Source organism: Sarcophilus harrisii, chromosome 3 (assembly GCF_902635505.1).
Source record: "Sarcophilus harrisii chromosome 3, mSarHar1.11, whole genome shotgun sequence".
NCBI lineage: Eukaryota > Metazoa > Chordata > Mammalia > Dasyuromorphia > Dasyuridae > Sarcophilus > Sarcophilus harrisii.
The window spans coordinates 310,703,003-310,724,787 of NC_045428.1; the positions used below are offsets into that span (position 1 = coordinate 310,703,003).

The window sequence follows — 21,785 nt, forward strand, 5'->3', positions numbered from 1 at the left end:
ACTTGAAACAGAAAAAAAAGAAGAGGACTGGTAGCATTTGGAGGACATAGGGATTCAGTATCTTGGTGAGAAAGTTGGGGATGTTAAAAGTTAAGAATGAAATTCATAGGATTTTTTTTAATTGAGGGATTTATTAGCACCTTCCCTCTTGAATTATTTAGTATCACTTTGTATATAATTAGTATTTATTTTTATATGTGGCATATTCTCCTACAGCTAGTGATCTCTCAAATGCCATAGTATTTGTAAAACACTTAGCCCATTATTATGACATATTGTAGGTGTTAAATAAATGTTTATTCTCTGCAAACTCCCCTCCACAACTATCTAGTTTTTAACTGTTTTGTATATATTTGTATTTATTAATTGGATATTAATGCTTTATATTTTTTATTTAGCTGTTTTCTTTTATTGGAATGTGAGCTATGGAAAGAAGGATATATATATGTGTGTGTATGTGTGTGTATATATATGTGTATGTGTGTGTATATATATATTTATTCTTTGTGCCTGGCACATACTAGGCTCTTAAATACTTGCTGATTCAATAACACTTGGGATGTTGAACATATTAAATAATGTATGTAAAGCACTTTGTAAACTTTAAATTGCTATTTAAATGAGTGTTATCAACACATAGGTTTCCTTATACTTAAATTTAACCCTTGATATCGAATGATTAAAAGAACTTTATTGCCGTAAACATCAGTCACCTCTTACCACGCCTAATTCTCACTTGTAGCCATGGCTTTCCTATTACTCCAGAGCCTGGCAGCTGTAAGAATGATTTGTCAAGTTCCCTTCTACTCTAAATGAGAGACCTTAGATGGAAATCCATTCTCAGAATATATTATAGTACTCTTGTTTCAAATGACAGGCATTGCTGATGAGTAAAAACCACAGAAGCATTAAGTAGGCCTAATAGTGCTCTATTCTTTATTGAAGAGAGGTAAGACAACTTCACCATCATAAAGCTGTAGTTTGAATTTTTATCTGTGATCTAAAAGGAACAATGGGACCCTTTCATTCAAAATCAGATAAATTTAATTCAACAAATACTTAGTAAGCATTTGCAATGTACAGAATACCATGCTAGACATAGAGATCCAAAGCTAAATAAGATATGATTATAGCGATTTTGTCAAATATTCAGATCACTCTCGGGTGGATGTCTGCAAATGTATTTCTTTTGTTTTAACCAGGAGCACCTGAACTTATATCCTATGCTTGTCATGATACCCTGTCCTTCAGAAATTTGGGACTATTTATAAGAGATATCAGCATCTCATAGTGGAGAAAGCACTGGACTTGGGAGTCAGAAAGATGTCGTTTTGTGATTTAGGTCTGCCAAATTATGACAATAAGAAAATAAATTCATCACAGTGAAACTGCAGTTTCTTTGTAAAATGGGGATAATGATAATTTTGAAAATCAAATTAAATATAACTGTGAGTTGTTAAAAATTAAAAAAAAAAAATTAAATAAAAGTCTTCATGTTCTCATCTGAGTTGAGGGCTTGAGGAAGTGCCAGATGTGTCTAGATCTCATGTTATGTTTGTCTATGCCAATGGACACTAGAGATTACACAACCAGTTACCCAGCCATGAAATATTGTTTGTATACATTTTATTATGAGTCTTTCTTTTTCTTAGAGTGCATAAACTTACTTATCAAACACTAAGCAATGCCTCACATCTAGTAGATACCAGTTCACTGAATATAATTGTAGAGTATTATGCTAAGAAGCTGGGGAAAATACAAAATTTAGGTAACACAGCCCCTGCTTCTAGAATGTCAACACATAATGCTTATAATCCTCTCTAATAGGGAAGCTAAGGTTAGTAGATCTCTTCAACTCAAAAATTCTGCAGTGGGTTATGCCACTCAGGTGTTCAAACTGGGATGGAAGGTGGGAGAGAGTACCTATTGCCTAAAGAGAGGCAAACTGGTTGAGCAAGGAAATGAAACAGGTCAAAAAGTTTCTATGCCTGAATGTGCTTAATTTATTCCCTATTCTTATTTAGGTTTTGGGATTAGAAAGTTACTATTGGTACTTGAAAAGCTGATGAGGTGTTTGCAACTTGGTACTTTTTATTTTCAAACTTGAATTATTTTTGAAACAGAGATTAATTTTTCCTTGGAATTCTAAAGCTTTTGTATATGAGAGTGATTTAAGACTTTGCAAAATCTGTTCTTAAATTTGTTCTTTGAAAGATTATGGCTGCCCTCTTTTTCTAGTGGCAAAGAACTGGAAACTAAGGAGGTGCCCAATCAATTGGAGAATGACTGAACAAGTAATGGTATGTGAAAGTAATAGAATATTGTTGCATCATAAGAAATGACAAAAGGGATGGTTTCAGGCAAATCTGGGAAGACAGTTTTTAAAATAACAATAATATTGTATAGAAAAACAACTAGGAGAATTAATCACTTTGATCCCTGCAGTGACCAGCCATGATTCTTGAGTACTATTAGTGAAACATGCTACCCATTTCCTGACAGAAAGATAAATTCTAGGTGCAGAATAAGATATGACCAGTATGTGGATTTTGTGTTTATACACACACACACACACACACACACACACACATATATTTATGCATATTTCATATACACACAAAGTGGCACCCAATAGAAGATATCACATTCCATGAAAATACTTGTTAGCATGTTTAAACCATAGCTACAGTTTTTATAGTGTAAAGTAGTAAATAGAAAGTTGCGTTTTAATAAATATAACTATTAAGTAGTGATGCTAAAATACTGGGATGCAGTGTACTTGGTAGGTGTAAGGGAAGACAAGAAGCTTAAATATGGTATTTCTTAATGGGGGAAGAAAGAGGAAATCTACGAGTAAAGATGACCCTTTAGTTATCTTCAGATATTATAAGTGCAATTGTCTGGAAGATTTATTTATTCTTTGTTTCTTTATATACCCAGGATAAATGGGCAGAGATTTTGACTTTATAATTTGGGAGAGAGGGAGGAATAAGCATTTATATAGTACCTATGGCATGCCAAGCACTATGCTAAGTGCTTTACAATTATTACCTCATTTGATTCTCACAACAACCCTGTTATTACCTCTACTTTTCAGTTGAGGAAACCGAGGCAGACACGCTAAATGTTTACTGGAGGTCACACAAGTAATAAGTGTTTGAGGCTGGATTTGAATTCAGCCTCAATTCTAGGCTCAGCACTTCCCTATGCCACCTTGCTGCCTCTGAATAGCAAAGCCTTTTCCACTTGTCAGAGCTGCCCTAAAATGAATTGTATTACTGAAAAAAGTACAGTCTTCCTACTCGTTGAAAGAAGAACTTGCCCAGAGTGCTCCATTGCAGTTTTCTCCAAAGTGGATCATGAGATCTCCTAGGGGACCTGTGATTTGATTCTAAGGGTTGATCATTACCAATTCAAGGGAAGACAGTTCATGTCTCCTATAATAGTTAGTCAGAAGGCTTGTTTCCAACATAATCCTACCCTTATCTCCAATCTCACCATTCTATTCCTTCCCTCTATGGTACAAGCTTTCAACGCTCTCCTTTTTGAAGTAGGTGTCAGATCCTTATGGCAATTATAACCGAAACTAACCACCACATAGCAACCCACAGCACTTGTGCAAATGGCATTGGGCAAATTCTACTTCTTCCCCAATTCCTCTCCGACTAGGATCTGAGGATCTCTGGACATCTGGGCATCTGGGGATATCTAGAGACAAAGGCTGGAACCTGTTGAAGGCTAGCTCTTACATTGTGGGCAATGAAAGTTCCGGCTTCTTGCAGTCATCTACGTTTGCATAACCTCAATGTCAGCATCAGTTTTTTCCCCTCCAGTCTCACATATCTATTCAGTTGCCAAATTGTTGATTTTTACAACTGTATCTTTCATATTGCTCTTTATGCCTCTCCTCACACAGCCACCATCCTAGTTCAGGTTCTCATCACAAGGTGATTGGATATGGCTCCTAATTGTTTTCTTCACCTAAGTTAACTTCTTTCTCCAATCCATTTTCCCTACAGCTGCCAGTGATTTTCCTGTGGTGTAGGGCTGATCATATTTACTCTTACTATGTAAACTCCAGGAGTTCTCCCTTGACTATAGGATTAAATGTTATTTCATCTTTATCTTGACCTTTTAAAATTTGTATTTTATATAGTTATGTTTTAGTACAGTAGCACATGTATATAATTTATAAGTAAGTTTTGAGACCTTTGTTCTGGAGAATATGCGTTTGAGGTGAGAGGTTATACTTTATGATCTCCAAATTATCTTCTTGATTACAGCATTAAAGCTCTTGAATTCTTGTTACCTTTTATTCACATTAGAAACCAATTAGACCCTTTTCCCACCTCCTAGATTTTTTTTCTTTTAAAGGTAAAACCCAGAAATATTGATTTCAGAATGTAACATCCTGGTACTATGGATTAAGACAGCTCTAATCTTACTAAGAACAAATATAAAATAATCAGAATATATATTGGAATTTATGGGGTGAGAGTTTACAAGTAGATAATGCAGTTAATTATTATTTTAAAGAAGTGTCAAAGTAATAGTGAAAAAGAGGGAATTTATTTGAGGAGGTGTATACTGTTAATCTGAGGACTCTAGAAAATTGCAGTTAGGATATAAATAAGGTCTAGAACTCTACATACTTGATTGCAACATTATGTGTGTTTTAATTACAGTAAGAAACCTTTATGACATAACTTCTGACTATTGGGACAAAAATAAATCTATCACTATCATACAGGGGTCTGCACATATTTTATTTATCAGGCATATAAGAGATTTTTAAATTGGATGGGAAGTTGGAGTAGATGACCTCTAAAGCTTTTTCCAATAATGGGCCCATTAATGAGGTATAAGTGGAGCTATAATTTGGTCTAACCATTTTGAAAAATATTATATTAAAAAAGTCAATACATAACCTGACTCAATAATACCCCAAGGAGGTGAAAACAGTAAAGTTCCCATATGGAAAATCAGTCATCAAGTACTTGCTAACACTTTTCCTGACACTGTAGTTGGGAATACAAAACCTAAAAATGGAAATAACCACTGCCTTCACAGAACTGAAGTCTTTTCAGAGGAGACAGTATTGACATTTATGACCTAAGCCCTTTCAGTATTTCCAGTTTTCCTATACTTTTCTTATCAATATACACACACATTAGGATTGGGCAACCCTTTCTCCCACACTCTTGTCACTCCATCTCCTGTATCTCTGTCTTTGCTTTTGCACTTGCTGGTCCCCCCCTCAAATACTCTCCCTTTTCATTTTCCACCTATTTAAATCTTGTGCATCAGTATGAACCAAATAAATAAAATTTAATTTTTAAGGGGTGGCATTAGCAACTGTAATATTCAGGAAAGTTTTCATGTATTTAAGCTATGGATACTAAGAAGCATAAGTAAATAGGGATTGAATTTTGTGCATGGGGGGAGGGAGATCAGCAGCCAATACCAAGGTGAGATGACAGGAATTTAAGTAATGCATGTGAAGAGGAGCAAGAAGGACAGTTTGACTAGAGTGTGTGAAGAGTGTATAATAAAGCTGTAAGTTGGATCAAGATTATGAAGGGCCTTAAGTGACTGAGGAACTTATATTTGACCTTAGAATAAATAGGCATGTGATGTTTTGCTGCTGTTCAGTCTTGTTGGATTCTTTGTAATCCATTTGGGGTTTTGGCAGAAATACTGTAGTAGTTTGCCATTGTCTTCTGCAGCTCATTTTACAAATGAGGAATCTGAGGCAAACAGAATAAGTGACTTGCTTTGGGTTACACAGCTAGTTAAATGTCTGAAGTTGGATTTAAACTCAGGAAGATGAGTTTTCCTGACTTAAAGTCCTTAACTTTATCTATTGTGCCACCCAGCTGCCCAGGGTTGTGATAATATCAGACTTAAAAATCACTCTGGCAGATGTGTGGAAGATTAACTAAAGAGGGAAGAGATTTGAGTCTGGAAGATATATTGGGAGACTAGCATAATCCAGATAAGAAGTGGCTCTGAGTAAAAGGGAGATTTGTTGAGGAAAGATGTAGAGATAGAAAGGACAAGTTTGAAAACGATTTGGGTATAGGAAGTGAATGATGGGGAGAGATCCTGGGGAACACCAAATTTGCAATGCAAGGCAATTAGAAGGGTTGTTGTGTTGAAGAATGTAATAGGAAAATTAGGAGAGGATAGGTTTGGGGAAAGATTGTGAGGAAATTTGAGTCTTGGAGAGATAAAATGACTCACTCAAAGTTATACAGTTAGTGAGTGGTGGAGCCAGGATCTCTTTAACCTCTTTAAATCCTAATGGTTATTGAGCACAGAAATCTTTGCTTTGTCTTTTGAGTCATTTGTAATTTTAATGCCATGACTTGAAGCATCAGAATAATGATATCAACAAAATTGGCATTTGTGACAGGGAAGAAACCCAGTTATGTAAGCATGGGATCATTGAAAGCACTTGTAATTTACCACATGCAGTCTAGCATAATATTTTCCTACTCAAAATTTAGGCCAAGTATATTGACCTGTTTTCTTCTGGTTTTATAATTATTTACTTCATCAGTTCATCTGGAGGTTATTGTGTGGAGTATGGATCTAAGTTTTTCTTCCTATTTGTTTTGCCCAGTAGCATTTGTTGAAATTCCTTTCTCTGTTATGTAATTTTATTGGGTTTATAGCATAGATCCAGAAGCAAAAAAGAGTAAATCTCCAATGTTTCGGTGGTGTCTTTCTGATTTTTAAAAATTAATCAATTTTCTAAATTGTTTTAATGTAATTAATTTTTCAAAATATGAAATAACATTAAAAATATTTCAGAAAATAGAACTTTCTTCCCTTTCAATTTATTCTCAAAAAAACCCCAAAAAGCTATTTCCTAAAATTCTCTTTGGTATTTTTGCTCACTAATTTTTTCATATATATTTTGCTATGAAGTTATTTATTTATATAAAATGTACTGGAATTTTAGCTGCTAGTGTTTAAAGTCTGTAAACTTCTAAAATAGTGTCATTCTCATGAAATTTACTCTTCCTAGCAAAGAACAAGGTATTTTTCAATTTAATTTTTCTAATTCTTCATTTTATCTTATAATATACCCTGTAACAATAATTAAAAACAAAACAAAAAACAACCTGATGCTTATGCAATATTTAAGAGTTCAAAATGCACTTTACCTTAGAAGTCATACTTGAGTCTCATACTACCTCATGGATATTGGTTACATTTATTATTATACCCATTTTACAGAAGAAACTGACTTAGAGAGGCTATAACTTTTCCAGGGTCAGTTAGGAATTCATACATACTCAAATGAAATATTATAACAGGTAATTTATTTTAAACAGGTTAAAGGTAGCAAAGTTTATTATCAAGTCTATTCCTATTTCTTGCGATAAGTGAGAATTATTTGTTTATATAAATATTGGCTGGTTATTATAGTTGGAGCACAGTAAAGTATTTGCAAAATTTCCTTATCTCTATAATTGGAACTTCTCATTTTATTATGTTATCATGTAATTCTTAATTTGGAATTTTTATTTCCCCAAATATCCTAACAGTTCTGAACTATCAGTGAGTTAAAATTTTATCTTATTTTTTTTTAATAAATAGGTTTTAAAGAAAATAATTAAATAAGTTTATAGTAGAATTATATTATGATAGAAATGACAAAATAGTTATTTTTAGAAAAGATCATCAGTTAAGTATCACATACTTAAAGACTTCAAATGAATCATCATTTAATCATGAATATCCAATGTGAGATAAATCCTGAACACTTTTCAGGAAGATGATGGCGGTGACTGAAAATTTGGTCATGAGACTTTTAAAATATTAAAAGCTTGTCTAGTTTGGTATAGGGTTTATTGGAGCTTATGTTTTGATTATAACAGCCTTTAAGAAATTTAGGATCACTCTCACATCAGGGAAATTTTATATTGGAATAGGATAGTAGTTGGACATTTTGCATACTTACAGGGAGTAGCAATACTATTTTAAAAATATAATTGCCACTCTCTTTGTCAGATATTTAGTGTTATGGATAATTTTGTAAATTTGTTATTTTCTTGGCTTCAACTATCATTTTTTCCTCTACTTTTTAGGAAGTGACAGCTAGCAGTCGTCATTATGTTGACAGATTATTTGACCCTGATCCCCAGAAAGTTCTACAAGGTGTTATGTAAGTAATAGTTATTTTACCTCTTTAAGAGTGTATTTTAAATTTTTCTTGTTTTCAGCATTTGAATCTTTTGTCTTATATTATTAATTTTACTTGGATTATCTGTGGAAAATAGCACATCACTGTGTGATTCTGTTGATTTCAGTTTTACAATTAAAAAAATTGAATTTTAGTAACTGACTAGGAAGTGTAGTACTATTATTCATAGTTATTAATATTTCCTGTGTGAAAATATTTTTGCTGCTATAGAGAACTGGTTGATACACTAAAATGAAATTATTCTTTTTATCAAATTGCAAAAGACTCTCACTTTATATTTTTCCTCTAATATTACTCTGAATTTTGTATGGATGGGTCCTTATCTTCTGCAGCTCCAGTCTCTATTACTAAGCAGTTTTATTTACAGAAAAATAGCTATTTACATAGTTATCATTGACAAGGTTAGTTATATTTTAAAACTTTAAAATTTTTTTTTCTTTCAGCAGTTACTTGATGTTTAAAGGAGAAGACACTTTTAAAAGAATATAGTTGTATTTATGTGAAAGACAGAGAAAGAAAATAATGTAATTCCTTTTCCTGTCAACATTTTAATTTGGACCTTAAGAATTATGGGTCTAGGGGATACTATCATTATTTGTTTCATTTCTTATTTATTGTTTGAAGCTTTTCACTGGATTTTGACACATCATGGATCTCACAATCCTGTACTTCCAGATTAAGGATGATTGAAGAATGAAAGGACTTGAGAAGTTTTTGGTTAGGGTATATAGCAGCATATGAACTGACTTTCTTTTTCCATTTCCATAGTGAATTTTTCATTTTTTAAGTCAATGGCACCTTTTCATTTGGCCCTTTACTTGCAAGGCAAGTAAAGTTTCAATTCAATTCCACAAATATTTTTAATGTGAATCTTTTGTACAGAGCACCTAGGTAGACACAAAAGACATGCAAAGGTTAGATAAGACAGTCTTTGCCTTCATGAAACTTAACACATACACAAATAAGTGATATAAAATGCTTGATAACTTCATTAGAGAAACACAAAATAAAGTGCTTTGTTAAGTCATAAGGAGAAAAAGTTTTGCTAATTAGTGGAGTAGAGGAAGGTTTCATGAAAGAAGTTATATTTGAGTTGGGCTACTTTAAGGAATAAGTATTAACTTGAAATAGGCAATAAGATAAAGCTGTTGCATAGAGATGAACAAGAAGGATATTTTCAGAGAAGAAAGTAAATAGTCAGATGTGGGTCTGACCTCATGGCTTTTTGTTTAGATTATTGTCATAACCAACTACTCTTAGTCCAATCTTTCCTTTCTCCTGTCCATCTGTCACATGGCTGTTTAATCATTATTCCTAAAAACCTTGTCTGGCTACCTCTCTGTCTTGAAGCTTTAAGGGCTCTTTTTCCTTTGAGATTTCACAGTCTTATTCCAATCTTAGTTTTTTGGCCTGTGATTATATATAACTTACTTTCTTGAGCTCTAAAGCTAAGAAAACTTAAATTTTGTTTTGCAAACATGACATTTTCTCTCCTGCCTCTTTGCCATTACATAGATTCTCTCCCAGTGTGAAATATTGTATCTCTGTGAACCAAAAGTTCCCTTTAAGATTCAGTTCAAGTGGTATCTTAGATGTTTTTTCTGATTGTACCTGCCCAGCCCATACACAAACCATTGTGTATTTATTTTGTGTCTCTCCCTATCTATAAACATTTTATGTTTGATTAATAGACTATAAGCTTCTTGAGGGCGGGAACTGAGTCATTTTTATATTTGTATCCCAAAAAAGCACATTTTAAATGTTTGCTTATTTGATTGACTGAAGCTTTTGCCTGTGTGTCAACTCTTCAGTGATATTATTAATGAAATTATTCTCTCAAGCCTTTTACAGGTTGTAGCTCATTCTTCCTTATCCATCCTGTGTTGCTCTTGCATGTGTCTTAGAAACATCCTATTATTATTATTATTAACAATATTATTATTGTTTATCATTATTGATAAATTTGCCAGATGAGTTCCATTCAGCATGTTGAGGGCCATCCTTTGACATTGTGTGTGTACTAATGGAGTATGCAGACTTACCATACTCTCCCTTGTTAGATGACTGGCCCATCTTTTTTTCCAGTCATGCATTTTTGTGATGACAGCCTAAATATGAAAACTATTGTGTAATTTCTCATTTGTATTATATTGCAACTATTCATATTCACTATGAACTTCATTTTTGTCCTTTGCAACACTTTCAACTTTAGTTCTTTAAAAATTGCCATATACTATTCCATGACATTCATTCATAGAAGTTTTCAAAAAGAATATTGTTAAAGAAAAAGATGGATTTTTTTTTTCCAGAGAGAAGCATTTAAGACATTAAAAGAATTGTTCAGATTCCCTAAGGAAATTTAACTTTCTCTCTTCTATTCAGTTTTAGACCCAGCCCATTGTCCATTTGCAGTGTTTTTCTTAAATTTGTTTAGTATTGGAAAAACTCAATAAATTGTCAATTTAACTGAATATGATAGTTTGAATCATAAACATCTTATGGCAGTTAGTTGGCATAGTGGAGAAAGTCTTGAATTTGGAGTCAGGAAAACCTTTGCTGAATTTGTGCTTTAGATAGTTCTTAGTATGTGACTATACCAGTCATTTAACCTCTGTTTGCCTCTATTTCCTAATCTTCAAAGTGAGGATAATAATAACACTTACCTTACAGGATTTTTTGTAAGGATCAAATGAGATAATATATATAAAGTACCCTACAAATCTTAAAATCCTATATAAATGCTACTAGCTATTATTATTTTTCTTTTTTTTTTCTGCTTAGTTTTTCTTTTGTGGATAATTTGATTAATATCTCTTGAGTGACTAAATCTAACATAGGAGATTATAACATCCCAAAATTGACGTATTACTAGCAAAACTGGCTTAACAATGTTAAATCTTTGGCTAGAGTTTAGACAAACCAACAAATATGAAAGTAGAAAATTATGATTTCCTTGTAAAAGAAATTGTAGGAAAATACATGAAGAAATGTAACTTGACTTTTCAAGTTGATTCTTAAGAGAGCTTTCAGGCATAGGATGTTTACTGTATCTTTCATTATATCTATTCTTTTTTGTTGTTGTCTTGTTAATAATGCAGGTAGCAACAGAGTATTCTTCTCACCATATTTTTGGTCTTTGTTTTGTTATTTAATGGGATACTGTTATTTAATAAGATACTTGATAAAGTTTGAGTCAATTGGGGAATTGTGAGAAATGGTCATTATCAATTCTGATATTGCTACAGATTTGGAAGGAAAAAAGACTTAAAATAATAAGAATAACAAGTATCATAGGTCCAACTTAAATTACAAAATAGCTTAATATGTGTAATAAAATCAAGTTATTTTGAGATTGCTTTAAGTTGATTTAAGTAAATAAAGGGATTTTAGGGAGATCTTTTAAGCAAAAGAGCTGAATTGCCTTTTATTGAGAAGAAAATAGCAAAATAAAATGACAAGAAAAATTGTGTGAAATAGCATATGTTCATTAAGCTTCAGTTTCTGAATTTTGATTAAATTCATCTTTCCTTCCTTCCTTCTTTTCTCCTTCCCTCCCCTCTGCTGTGTTCACTCATTTCTTACTAGACAACTCTCCCTGCACGTTCTATAAGCTCAACTTGTTTAAATTGGAGCTCATTATTTCCAGGCTCTTTCTCATTCTCTTTTATTCCAGCTAAACTCTCAGATCCTCAAGACTTTATTTTTTCAATTGAGAGCTGTTTTCTCTCATCAGGGTTCATAATCTTTGAGTCTTTTATAACTTTTTTAAAAAAATTATTTAATATTTTTCTCCAGTTATATTTAAAACATTTTTTTAACATTTGCTTTTAAAATTTTGAGTTACAGATTATCTTTCATATCCCTACCCTAGTCTCCTTAAGAAACCATTTGTAAAGTTATGCAAATCATTTCCCTAAGAGCCATGTTGCGAACCCTCAGGAAAAATAGAAAGAAAAAAAGAAAGGGAAGGGGAATTCCTGGGAGGGGAGAGAAGAGGGAGAGAGAGAGACAGAGTCAGAGAATATGAAAGAAAGACAGTGCTACAATTAATTAATTAATTAATATTCAGATACAATCAGTTTCTTCTCTGGGTATTGATAGAATTTTTTGTCATAAGTCCTTCACAGTAGTCATAGATCTTTGTACTGCTGATAATAACAAAGTCATTTACAGCTGGTCATCCCAGAACATTGCTATTATTTTGTATACCAGTATATTTCACTTGGCTTGAGTTCTTGGAAGACTTTCCAGGGTTTTTTGTTTTGTTTTGTTTTGTTTTTTGAGAGCATCCTTCTCATTATTTCCCATAGAACAGTAATATTCCATGAAAACTACATATCCTAATTCATTCATACCCCAGTTGATGGATATTCCCTCAATTTTCAAGTTTTTGCCCTGAAAAGAAAGCTGCTATAAATATTTTTGTACATATAGATCCTTCCCCCTCCTTTTTTTTTTTTAATCTCTTTTGGTATTCATGCCTACTGGTAATATTATTAGGTCAAAGGCTAGGTATGAATTTATAAGCCTTTGGGAATAGATCATATTTTTTGGTCATTTATCTTTTTGCCGTTCTCTTATCTCATTGAATGTCCACCTTTTCCTCTGCAGGATTATATCCAGTTTTTCTGGGTAGTTAATTCATGGCTATAATTCAGACTCTATTCTCCAGAATATCATATTCCAAGCTCTCTGATCTTTTAATGAAAAATTTCTAAATCTTGTGTTAACTCCATTATACTTGAATTGTTTCTTCCTGGATGCTTGCAATATTTTCTCCTTGACCTGGGAATTCGAGAATTTGACTTTAATATTCCTGGGAATTTTCAATTTGGGATCTCTTATAATCTGTAGATTCTTTCAATTTCTATTTTACCTTCTGGCCCTAGAATATCAGGACAGTTTTCCTTGATAATTTCTTGAAAGGTGATGTCCAACCTTTTTTTTGATCATGACTTTCAGATAGACGAATAATTTTTAAATTCTCTCTCCTGGATCTATTTTCAGGTCAGTTGAAATTTTCATATTTTTTTCTATTTTTCTATTTTTTTTCTTTTTCTTCTTTTGGTTTTCTTTATTGTATCTCAATTTCTAATAAAGTCATTAGCTTCCATTTATTCAATTCTAATTTTTAAGAACTTATTTTCTTTACAGTGCTTTTGTATCTCCTTTCTCAATTGTCCAGTTTTGCTTTTTAAGACATTCTTCTCCTTGTTAGCTTTTTGTATTTACTTTTGTACTTTTCTCAATTCTTTCCTTAATTTTTTCTCTAGCTCTCTTGATTTTCAAAGACCATTTTGAATTCTTCCATGGCCTGAACCCAATTCTTATTCTGTAAGACTTTGGATATAGGAGCTTTGATTTTGTTATTTTCTTCTGAGTGTGTCTTTGATCTTCCTTGTCATTGCATTAACTTTATGTAGTCAGATACTTCTTTTGTTATCTGATCATATCCTTAGCCTATTATTTGGCTTTTAACTCTTTGTTAAAGTAAGGCTCTGTTTCCATGGTGAGGGTGCACTGTCCCTAGCTTTAAGGATTTTGTACAGCTGTTTTTAGAGATCCTTCTAGGGATCCGATCATAAGTACTTTTTTCTGCCCTGGAACTGTTAGGATGTTCCCACTCCACTGTAGCTATAGGATCTAGTCTGCTAAATTGACAGAGTCCTGCTTTTCTTTCACCAGAGCTTCGTCTGGGCTTGTGTGCTTGACTCCTACCCTGTAACATGCCACAGACCTTTTCTGCTGACCTTCCAGGTCCTTATTGGTGTCTCTGGGCTGAGAGTTTTGGAAGCCGCCAGTATTGTAGCTAATTCAGAGCTCTGTAGACCTGTTCTTGCTTTATTAGCATGAGGCTAAGGCTGGGACCAGAGCTGAGCTGGTATGACCTGCACCGGGCTGCACGCTAGACTCCCACCCTGAGTCACAGACTTTTTCTGCTGACTTTCTAAGTTGTCTTCAGTTGGAAAATGTTACCTCATCTTTTTGGATATTCTGACACTCTAAAATTTGTTTAGAGATAATATTGAAAGGAATTTGGAGCTATTTGGGGGAGAAGTTGGACAAGTTCCTGCTTTTATTCTTGCCATCTTGGCTCCGCCCCTCTTTTATTACTTTAAAAAAAATTATGCTGGAACTTTTATATTATAAATATTTCCCAGTATTTTCCCTTTTCATGTGTCTACTCTCTATCTATATTCCCCTTCCCCCATTGTCAAAAAGAAAACAGTTTAAAAAAACCATCATAGGGACTATATATAATAATGCATATACCATTTAGTACCCATAGTTCCCCTTTTTCTCTGTCTTTAAATATACATGTAATCCCCTTTCTCTATACCTCTATACAAAGAACAGGAAGGTCTGTATTACAATCCATGCCCTAGAATCAATCTTGATCATTGTCTTCTATTTTTTTATGTGGTTTTCATTTAAATTATTATATGCTAGTTTTGCTTTCTTTGATCAGCATCAATTTGTATACATCTTCTAGTGTTTTTCTCAATTTCTGATATTCATCTTCTCTTGTGATGCAGAAATATTACATTGCATTCATATATTACGATATGTTGAACAATTGCTCCAGGTGGTGAGCATCCATTTTTTTAAAAAAAATTTTCCTATCATAAAAAGTACTACTATGAATAATTTGGTATGTATATAACCTTTTCTTTTGTCTTTGACTTTGTAGTTTACATGCCAAGTGGTGATTTCAAAGGGTATGAACAACAGAGATTTTTCTTGAATGGTTCAAAGTAATTTTTTCAGAATTGTTGGACCAATTCTCTGTCCCACCAATAATGCATGTTTCTGCTTTCCACTCTTGATTCTTCATTCTCCCACAGCCTCCCAAAAATCAGTTTCCAAGACTTCCTTTTCCTTAAATTTTCATAATATCTCATATTTATCTAGATATTTCTAGTCTAAATTCTTATTACCACATTTCTTAATAGCCTTCTATTTGTTATTTCTGTTCCACTTTGTCTCTTTCCAATCCATCTTCCAAAAATAGTCAAAATGATCTTCCTAAGGCATAGGTCTTACTGTGCTAAACTCCTAACCTTCTATTACTCCCTATTGCCTGTAAAGATAAAATGCAAACTATCTAGCCTGGGATTTAAGGCCCTGCATAATCTGCTTTTTATCTTCCTTTTCATCTTTGCTATGTGATTCTATTATACACAATTTGTTCCATCCAAAGCATATTACTGTTCCCTAACCTACTATCTCCCATTATGTTGTTTTATCCCACCAAAGTGATTTCCCATGCCTGGAATGAGTTCCTTTCATTCTGCCTATTAGAGTTATTTTCTTTTAAGGCTTTAAGTCAGCAATATATCTTCTCTGACCATTACAGCTGCTATTTCTCTTAAAATTACCTTCCACTGTCATACTTATATGTTCAAATACCTTTAAATAAAATGCCTTTTCAAGACTGTTTTGTTGCTATTTTTGTTTCCAGTAATTTACAGCATATTGTACTAGTAGTATATGGTATCGTTACAATAAACATTTATTAATAGAGTTTAGGAAAGGAAATGTGAAGAGAAAAGTCATTTTGTAGCTTGTGGTGCTCTGCCAGAAAGCATAGGTCTCAAGTTTTGGATATCTTTGGGCACTTGGAGGTCACTGGTTACTTTCAAGGTTTGGGATTAAAGAGTGTACTAGGAATAGAGGAAAGGATAAGGGAAGACTAAATGTTAAAGGTCTCTTCTGTAAGCTTGCTAGGCTAGGATTAGTCTTGTTTTATATTTAAATGATGAACACACAATTTATATCTTCTTTTAATTCTCAATTTATACAGTTGTCCCCACTCCAAGTGAAGCTTTTAGCTTTCCTTTCATTATTATCCCTTTTACTCTTAACAGATAGATTGACACAAACAAGTCCCCAGCTGACCCCTCTACATAAATCCCTGAGTCATTTCTTCCTGAATTTACTCTCAGTGACAGCAAAAGAAAATGGGGAATTATCTAAATCTGGTGCTTATTCAAATAAATATTGACTTTGTTCATTTAACAAAAGCTTTGTCTTTAATGGGAGTGTATAAATAGTTCAAGAATTTAAGCTCAGTTTGTTTTATAATTGGCTAAAAGTAGTATTAATGGAGAAAATAAAACAACTGAATAGTACAGTTGGGAAAAAATGATAAATAGGAAACCTTTTTGTTTTGTGATGCATGATATAACTACTGTAGATTCATCAATATACAATAGTTGAAAGATAAAAACATTGAAGAGGAAAAAAGTAGATAAATGGTATTTTAAGATATTATATGTAAGAAAAAAATGAACCACAAAGGGAAACTGAAATAAACTAATAGCTTTATGAATTGTCAATAAATATATGTTACTAATATATGTGATATTAATATATAATATACATTATATTAATATCCAATTATTAGGTAGATAATTAATATTTATAAAGATCATTTAAGATGGAATATAAAACTTTCTTGTGCTGAACATTAGAATAGTTAGTTTTCAGTGCTCAGTATATTCAGCTATTATAATCCTCCCAGATGAGTTGGAGACCCTGCAATCCTCATCTCTGTGTAAGGGAAATTTGTCAAATGGATTGTAGAACAATGTGGTCTTGGCCCTTAGCAGTATGAAAAGGAGCCTAAATCCTGGCAACTCTCCATAAAAATAGTTTTCTAGCATCTATTATTATGGTAAGCTACAGAAAAACTTTACTTGATCAGAACTCAACTCATCAGAAACCCTTACTTAATGAAAACTTTTTTTCTCCCAGGTTTTTGTTGATAAATAAATGCTGTTTCAGAGTATATCTTTGGGAGAGGTAACATAATACAGTGGAAATAGCTTTGAACTGAGAATCTTCCTTCCAGAGTCCTAGCTTTGCCACTTTAAAGATATTGGAGTAACCACTGATCTGAGCCTTGGTTAACTATCTGTAAAGTAGGAGTAGTAATGCTTTGACAGTCTGCTTCACAGAGTTGTAAGGAAAATGAATTGCAAAATGGAAAGTGCTATATAAATGTGAATTAGTTATTACTGAACTGTCATTCATGTTTACAATGATGACTTATTGGGGAACTGTGACATTCGTAATCATAATAGAAAGATTGAGTGTATTCATTTTGGCATGCAAAATAATAAGAAAAAAAGGTCTTAATATATTTTGAAGAAATTTTCAATTACTAAAGTATCAACTAAAACAATTTTATCATTAGATTGTTAAACTAAATCTCTACTTCCTGGAAAACTTCAATTAATTGATTTACATTGTGCTTTCTTTATTAATATTTAATATCTCCTCTTTTTTTTTTTTTTTTTTTGTTTTTGTTTTTGTTTTTGTTTTTGTTTTTGTTTTTGTTTACATTTTCTGACTGGATGCCCTTTGATACCTGTCTGGTCTGCTCAATAAAATTTTAAGAAAAGACAGTTTTGCTTCAGTCTATTATCCATTCAATTACCAAAATTATTTTCTTAAAGTTCTAGTCTAACCTTGTTACCTCCATACTCAATAAACTCCAGTAATTCCCTATCACCTCTGAGATCAAGTATAAAATTCTCTGTTGGCATTCAAAGACTTAGTACCTTCTTACCTTTCCAGTCCTCTTATGTCCCCTCTCTCCCTACAGTCCCACGGCTATTCCACAGACAAGACACACTATCTCTCAGCTCTGGATATTATTATTATTATTATTAGCTGTCCTCATGTCTAGAATGCTTTCTATCCTCATCTCTTGTTCTTGGTTTCCCTGGATTTTTTCATATTCCATTTAATATGCTACCTTCTACAGGAAACCTTTCCCAATCCCTTTTAATTTTAGTACCTTCCTATTTTTCTTATATATATCTTGTTCGTACATGTTTGTTTGCTTCTTTCTCTCATTAGATTGTTGGCTCACATAGAATAAGGACTGTCTTCTTTCTTTGTACCTCCAGAGCTTAACATAGTGACTGGTACTTACTAAGTGCTTATTGACTGAAAATACAGGACTTTGTCTAGACACTGATGTTTAAATCTTGGATGACACTTATTAGCTGTGTTTGACCAAGTGTCAGACCGCTTTAGAATCTTGGCTTACTTATCTGTAAAATCACTACTTACTTCAAAGTAGTAAGCTAAATGCTTTGTAAACCTTAAAGTGTTATCCGTTATTGTGAGGCACAAATAACTTATTTTTCAGAATAATTTGACATACAGGAAGGAGAGAGTAGAGCAAGACAGGTGAACTTCAGTTTCCCAATTCTTCCTCAGTTAACTATTTACAGTCTGCACTTTGAAATACGTTATTAAACATTAATAGATTCAAATGTAAATTTTCAAACACAAAAATTAAATTTAAATGATTTGAGATTATAAACTTGTTTCAATGCAAATAAAATCAGTAATTTTTTTTATGGTTTTTATTTTATTTTATTTAATAGCCTTTTATTTACAGGTTATATGCATGGGTAACTTTACAGCATTAACAATTGCCAAACCTCTTGTTCCAATTTTTCACCTCTTACCCCCCACCCCCTCCCCTAGATGGCAGGATGACCAGTAGATGTTAAATACATTAAAATATAAATTAGATACACAATAAGTATACATGACCAAAACGTTATTTTGCTGTACAAAAAGAATCAGACTCTGAAATATTGTACGATTAGCTTGTGAAAGAAATCAAAAATGCAGGTGGGCATAAATATAGGGATTGGGAATTCAATGTAATGGTTTTTAGTCATCTCCCAGAGTTCTTTCTCTGGGCGTAGCTGGTTCAGTTCTTTACTGCTCCATTGGAAATGATTTGGTTGATCTCGTTGCTGAGGCTGGCCAGGTCCATCAGAACTGGTCATCATCTAGTATTGTTGTTGAAGTATATAATGATCTCCTGGTCCTGCTCATTTCACTCAGCATCAGTTCGTGTAAGTCTCTCCAGGCCTTTCTGAAATCATCCTGTTGGTCATTTCTTACAGAACAGTAATATTCCATAATATTCATATACCACAATTTATTCAGCCATTCTCCAACTGATAGGCATCCATTCAGTTTCCAGTTTCTAGCCACTACAAAAAGGGCTGCCACAAACATTTGTGCACATACAGGTCCCTTTCCCTTCTTTATAATCTCTTTGGGATATAAGCCCAGTATTAACACTGCTGAATCAAAGGGTATGCACAGTAAAATCAGTAATTTTTTAAAAAATTGAAAATAAGGAGTAAAACAAGGATGTCTATTTTCACCACTATTATTTGATGTTTTTTTTTTTTTTCTAGAAATGCTAAGCTGTTGCTATTGTAGGAAGATACAGAAATTGAGGGAATGAACAAAGACAAAGACACAAATGATTGCTTTTTATAGATTTCATTTTCTCAGAGAACACAAGACTTAAACTTCACTTAAATGGCAGGCGATAAAACAAAGCCCAAGAAATCATCAGCCTTTCTGTATATTGCAAACAAAAACTCAGCAGGAAGAAATAAAAAAAAAAAATTTCCATCAAAAATAAGTGCTGAATGTATAAAATATCTGGCAGTTTACTTAGCAAGATTCATAAAATAATTGTAGAACTACAAATACAAAACATTTAAAAATATGTAAATTTTAATTGATATTGTTTTTATATAACTTACATTCTCTACTATATGTACCATATGCTCTCAAGAGAATTGTCACTATGATATAAGAATAAAAATAGAGTAATAATTTTTTAAAGGTCTATATAACCAACATATCATATTTAAAAAAAAAGAAATCTGATTTTATTTATAATTCATGATTCTCTATCTTTAAAAAGATATGGGGGAAGGAGGAGGTGTTTTCTCCCATCTTCTTTGGGGCTAACTTAGATCATTATGACTTTGTAGCATTCAGTTTCCATTGTTTTGTTTTTTTAACCAGTTTACCTTGTTTTAGACATTGTGTACATTGTGTTGTATTTATTCCAACTTGTAGCAGGTAGGTTGAGCTAATATATTAAAAACATTACCTTAAATTGTTCTAAACTTCATTTATTTGCAATTGCTTTCCAAATATAAAATACTCTGAAGAAGTAATAATTAAATAATTCGAAAGATTAATTGCTCATAGTTGAGGAATGCTAATCATAAAACCTGATGGTCCTAAGTTGATTTATAAATTTAGTGTTATACTAATGAGATTACCAAAGGATTACATTACAGAACTGGATAAAAATCATTTTTTAAAATATATTCAAAAGAAGAATTAAAGGTCAGGAATCTCAAGGGAAAAAATGAAAAATAATCTATAAATTAGAAGGAAGGGGACCTAGCAACACCAGATCCCAGGCTGTGTTATAAAACAATAATCACTGAAGTTATTTGGTACTTAAAAAATAAAAATAACAAAACCAATCATAATACAAATTAGTTCAGGAACACACAGAATAAATGCACTTTGTAACCTAATGTTCATCAGATATAGACATCCCACGTACTGGAGTAAGCACTTATTATTTCACCAAAAACTTGAAAGCAGTCTGTCAGAAACTGGGTTTAAAGCAACCTCTCATACTATCAAGATAAGGTCTATATGGCTTCATAACCATGATACCTACAATTTTTTTTTTATCAATGGTGCCTTCAAGTGTCCATACTGCTTTATGAATATTATTCTCATTTGAACCTCACAACAACTCTGGGAAGTAGGTGCTATTATTATTCTCATTTTACAGGTGAGGAAACTAAGGTGGACATGGTTAAGTGACTTGCCCAGGGTTGCACAGCTAGTGTCTAAAGCTGGCTTTGAACTCGCATCTTCCTGCCTCATGTCCTGACTCTTATCCATTACACGACATGTGCTCATATCATAAACAAAATAGAGGAGCAAGGAAGAAATATCCTTTTGGATTTGTATATAGGGGAAGAGTTCCTGAACAAATAGAAAGTATCACAGAAGGTAAAACAATTTTGATTATATAAAATTAAAAAAAGCTTTTGCATAAAATAAAAACCCAATGTAGCTATGATTAGAAGGAAAGTCATTTACTGGGAAAACAATTCTTGCAACTAGTTTATCTGATAAGTCTTATTTCCTAGATATATAAGGAATTGATTTCTTATTTTACTCACTGTCTTATTTTTCTATTTATATTCCCAGCACTTAGCATAGTGCTTTTCTCATTGGCACTTAATAAAATGCTTTATTTATTCATTTTAAGTTTATAAGAACAAGAGCTATTCCCCTAAATGTCCAAAGGTTATGAACAAATTGGTCTCAGAGAAAGAAATCCAAGTTATATCCACATGAAAAAGTTTTCCAAATAATTCATGAAAGAATGCAAATTAAAACCATTCATCAGAATGGTGAAATTGAAAGAAATGTCAGTTGGTCTGGTCATTCTGGAAAGCAGTTCACTTCAAGCAGAATAACTTTTCTTCGAGCAATATTGATACGATAAATACACACACACACACAAATACACACACACACACACACACATATATATATATATATATATATATATATATATATTTCAATGATATTACCAACCATAGGGACAGTACCCATATATTTAAAAAAAATTACAACAATGCTTTTTTGTCATAGCAAAGAAAAGTGGGTGATTATTAATTGGAGAATGGCTGGG

The 21,785-nt window shown here is 32.6% G+C and overlaps 1 protein-coding gene across 4 annotated transcripts in view; it reads left to right on the forward strand.

Annotated features, from left to right (window-relative positions):
• ARMC8 (armadillo repeat containing 8) overlaps positions 1 to 21,785 on the forward strand; it is a 120,432-nt gene that overhangs the window by 12,094 nt on the left and 86,553 nt on the right. For 3 of the 4 annotated variants that reach the window (XM_012544612.3, XM_023499129.2, XM_023499130.2), the window contains exon 2: positions 8,100 to 8,176. In XM_012544612.3, coding sequence (XP_012400066.1) covers positions 8,100 to 8,176 — 77 coding nt within the window. Of the gene's footprint in view, positions 1 to 2,265; positions 2,301 to 8,099; positions 8,177 to 21,785 lie in introns of those variants that run through there. The other variant, XM_023499128.2, reaches the window with a different exon arrangement.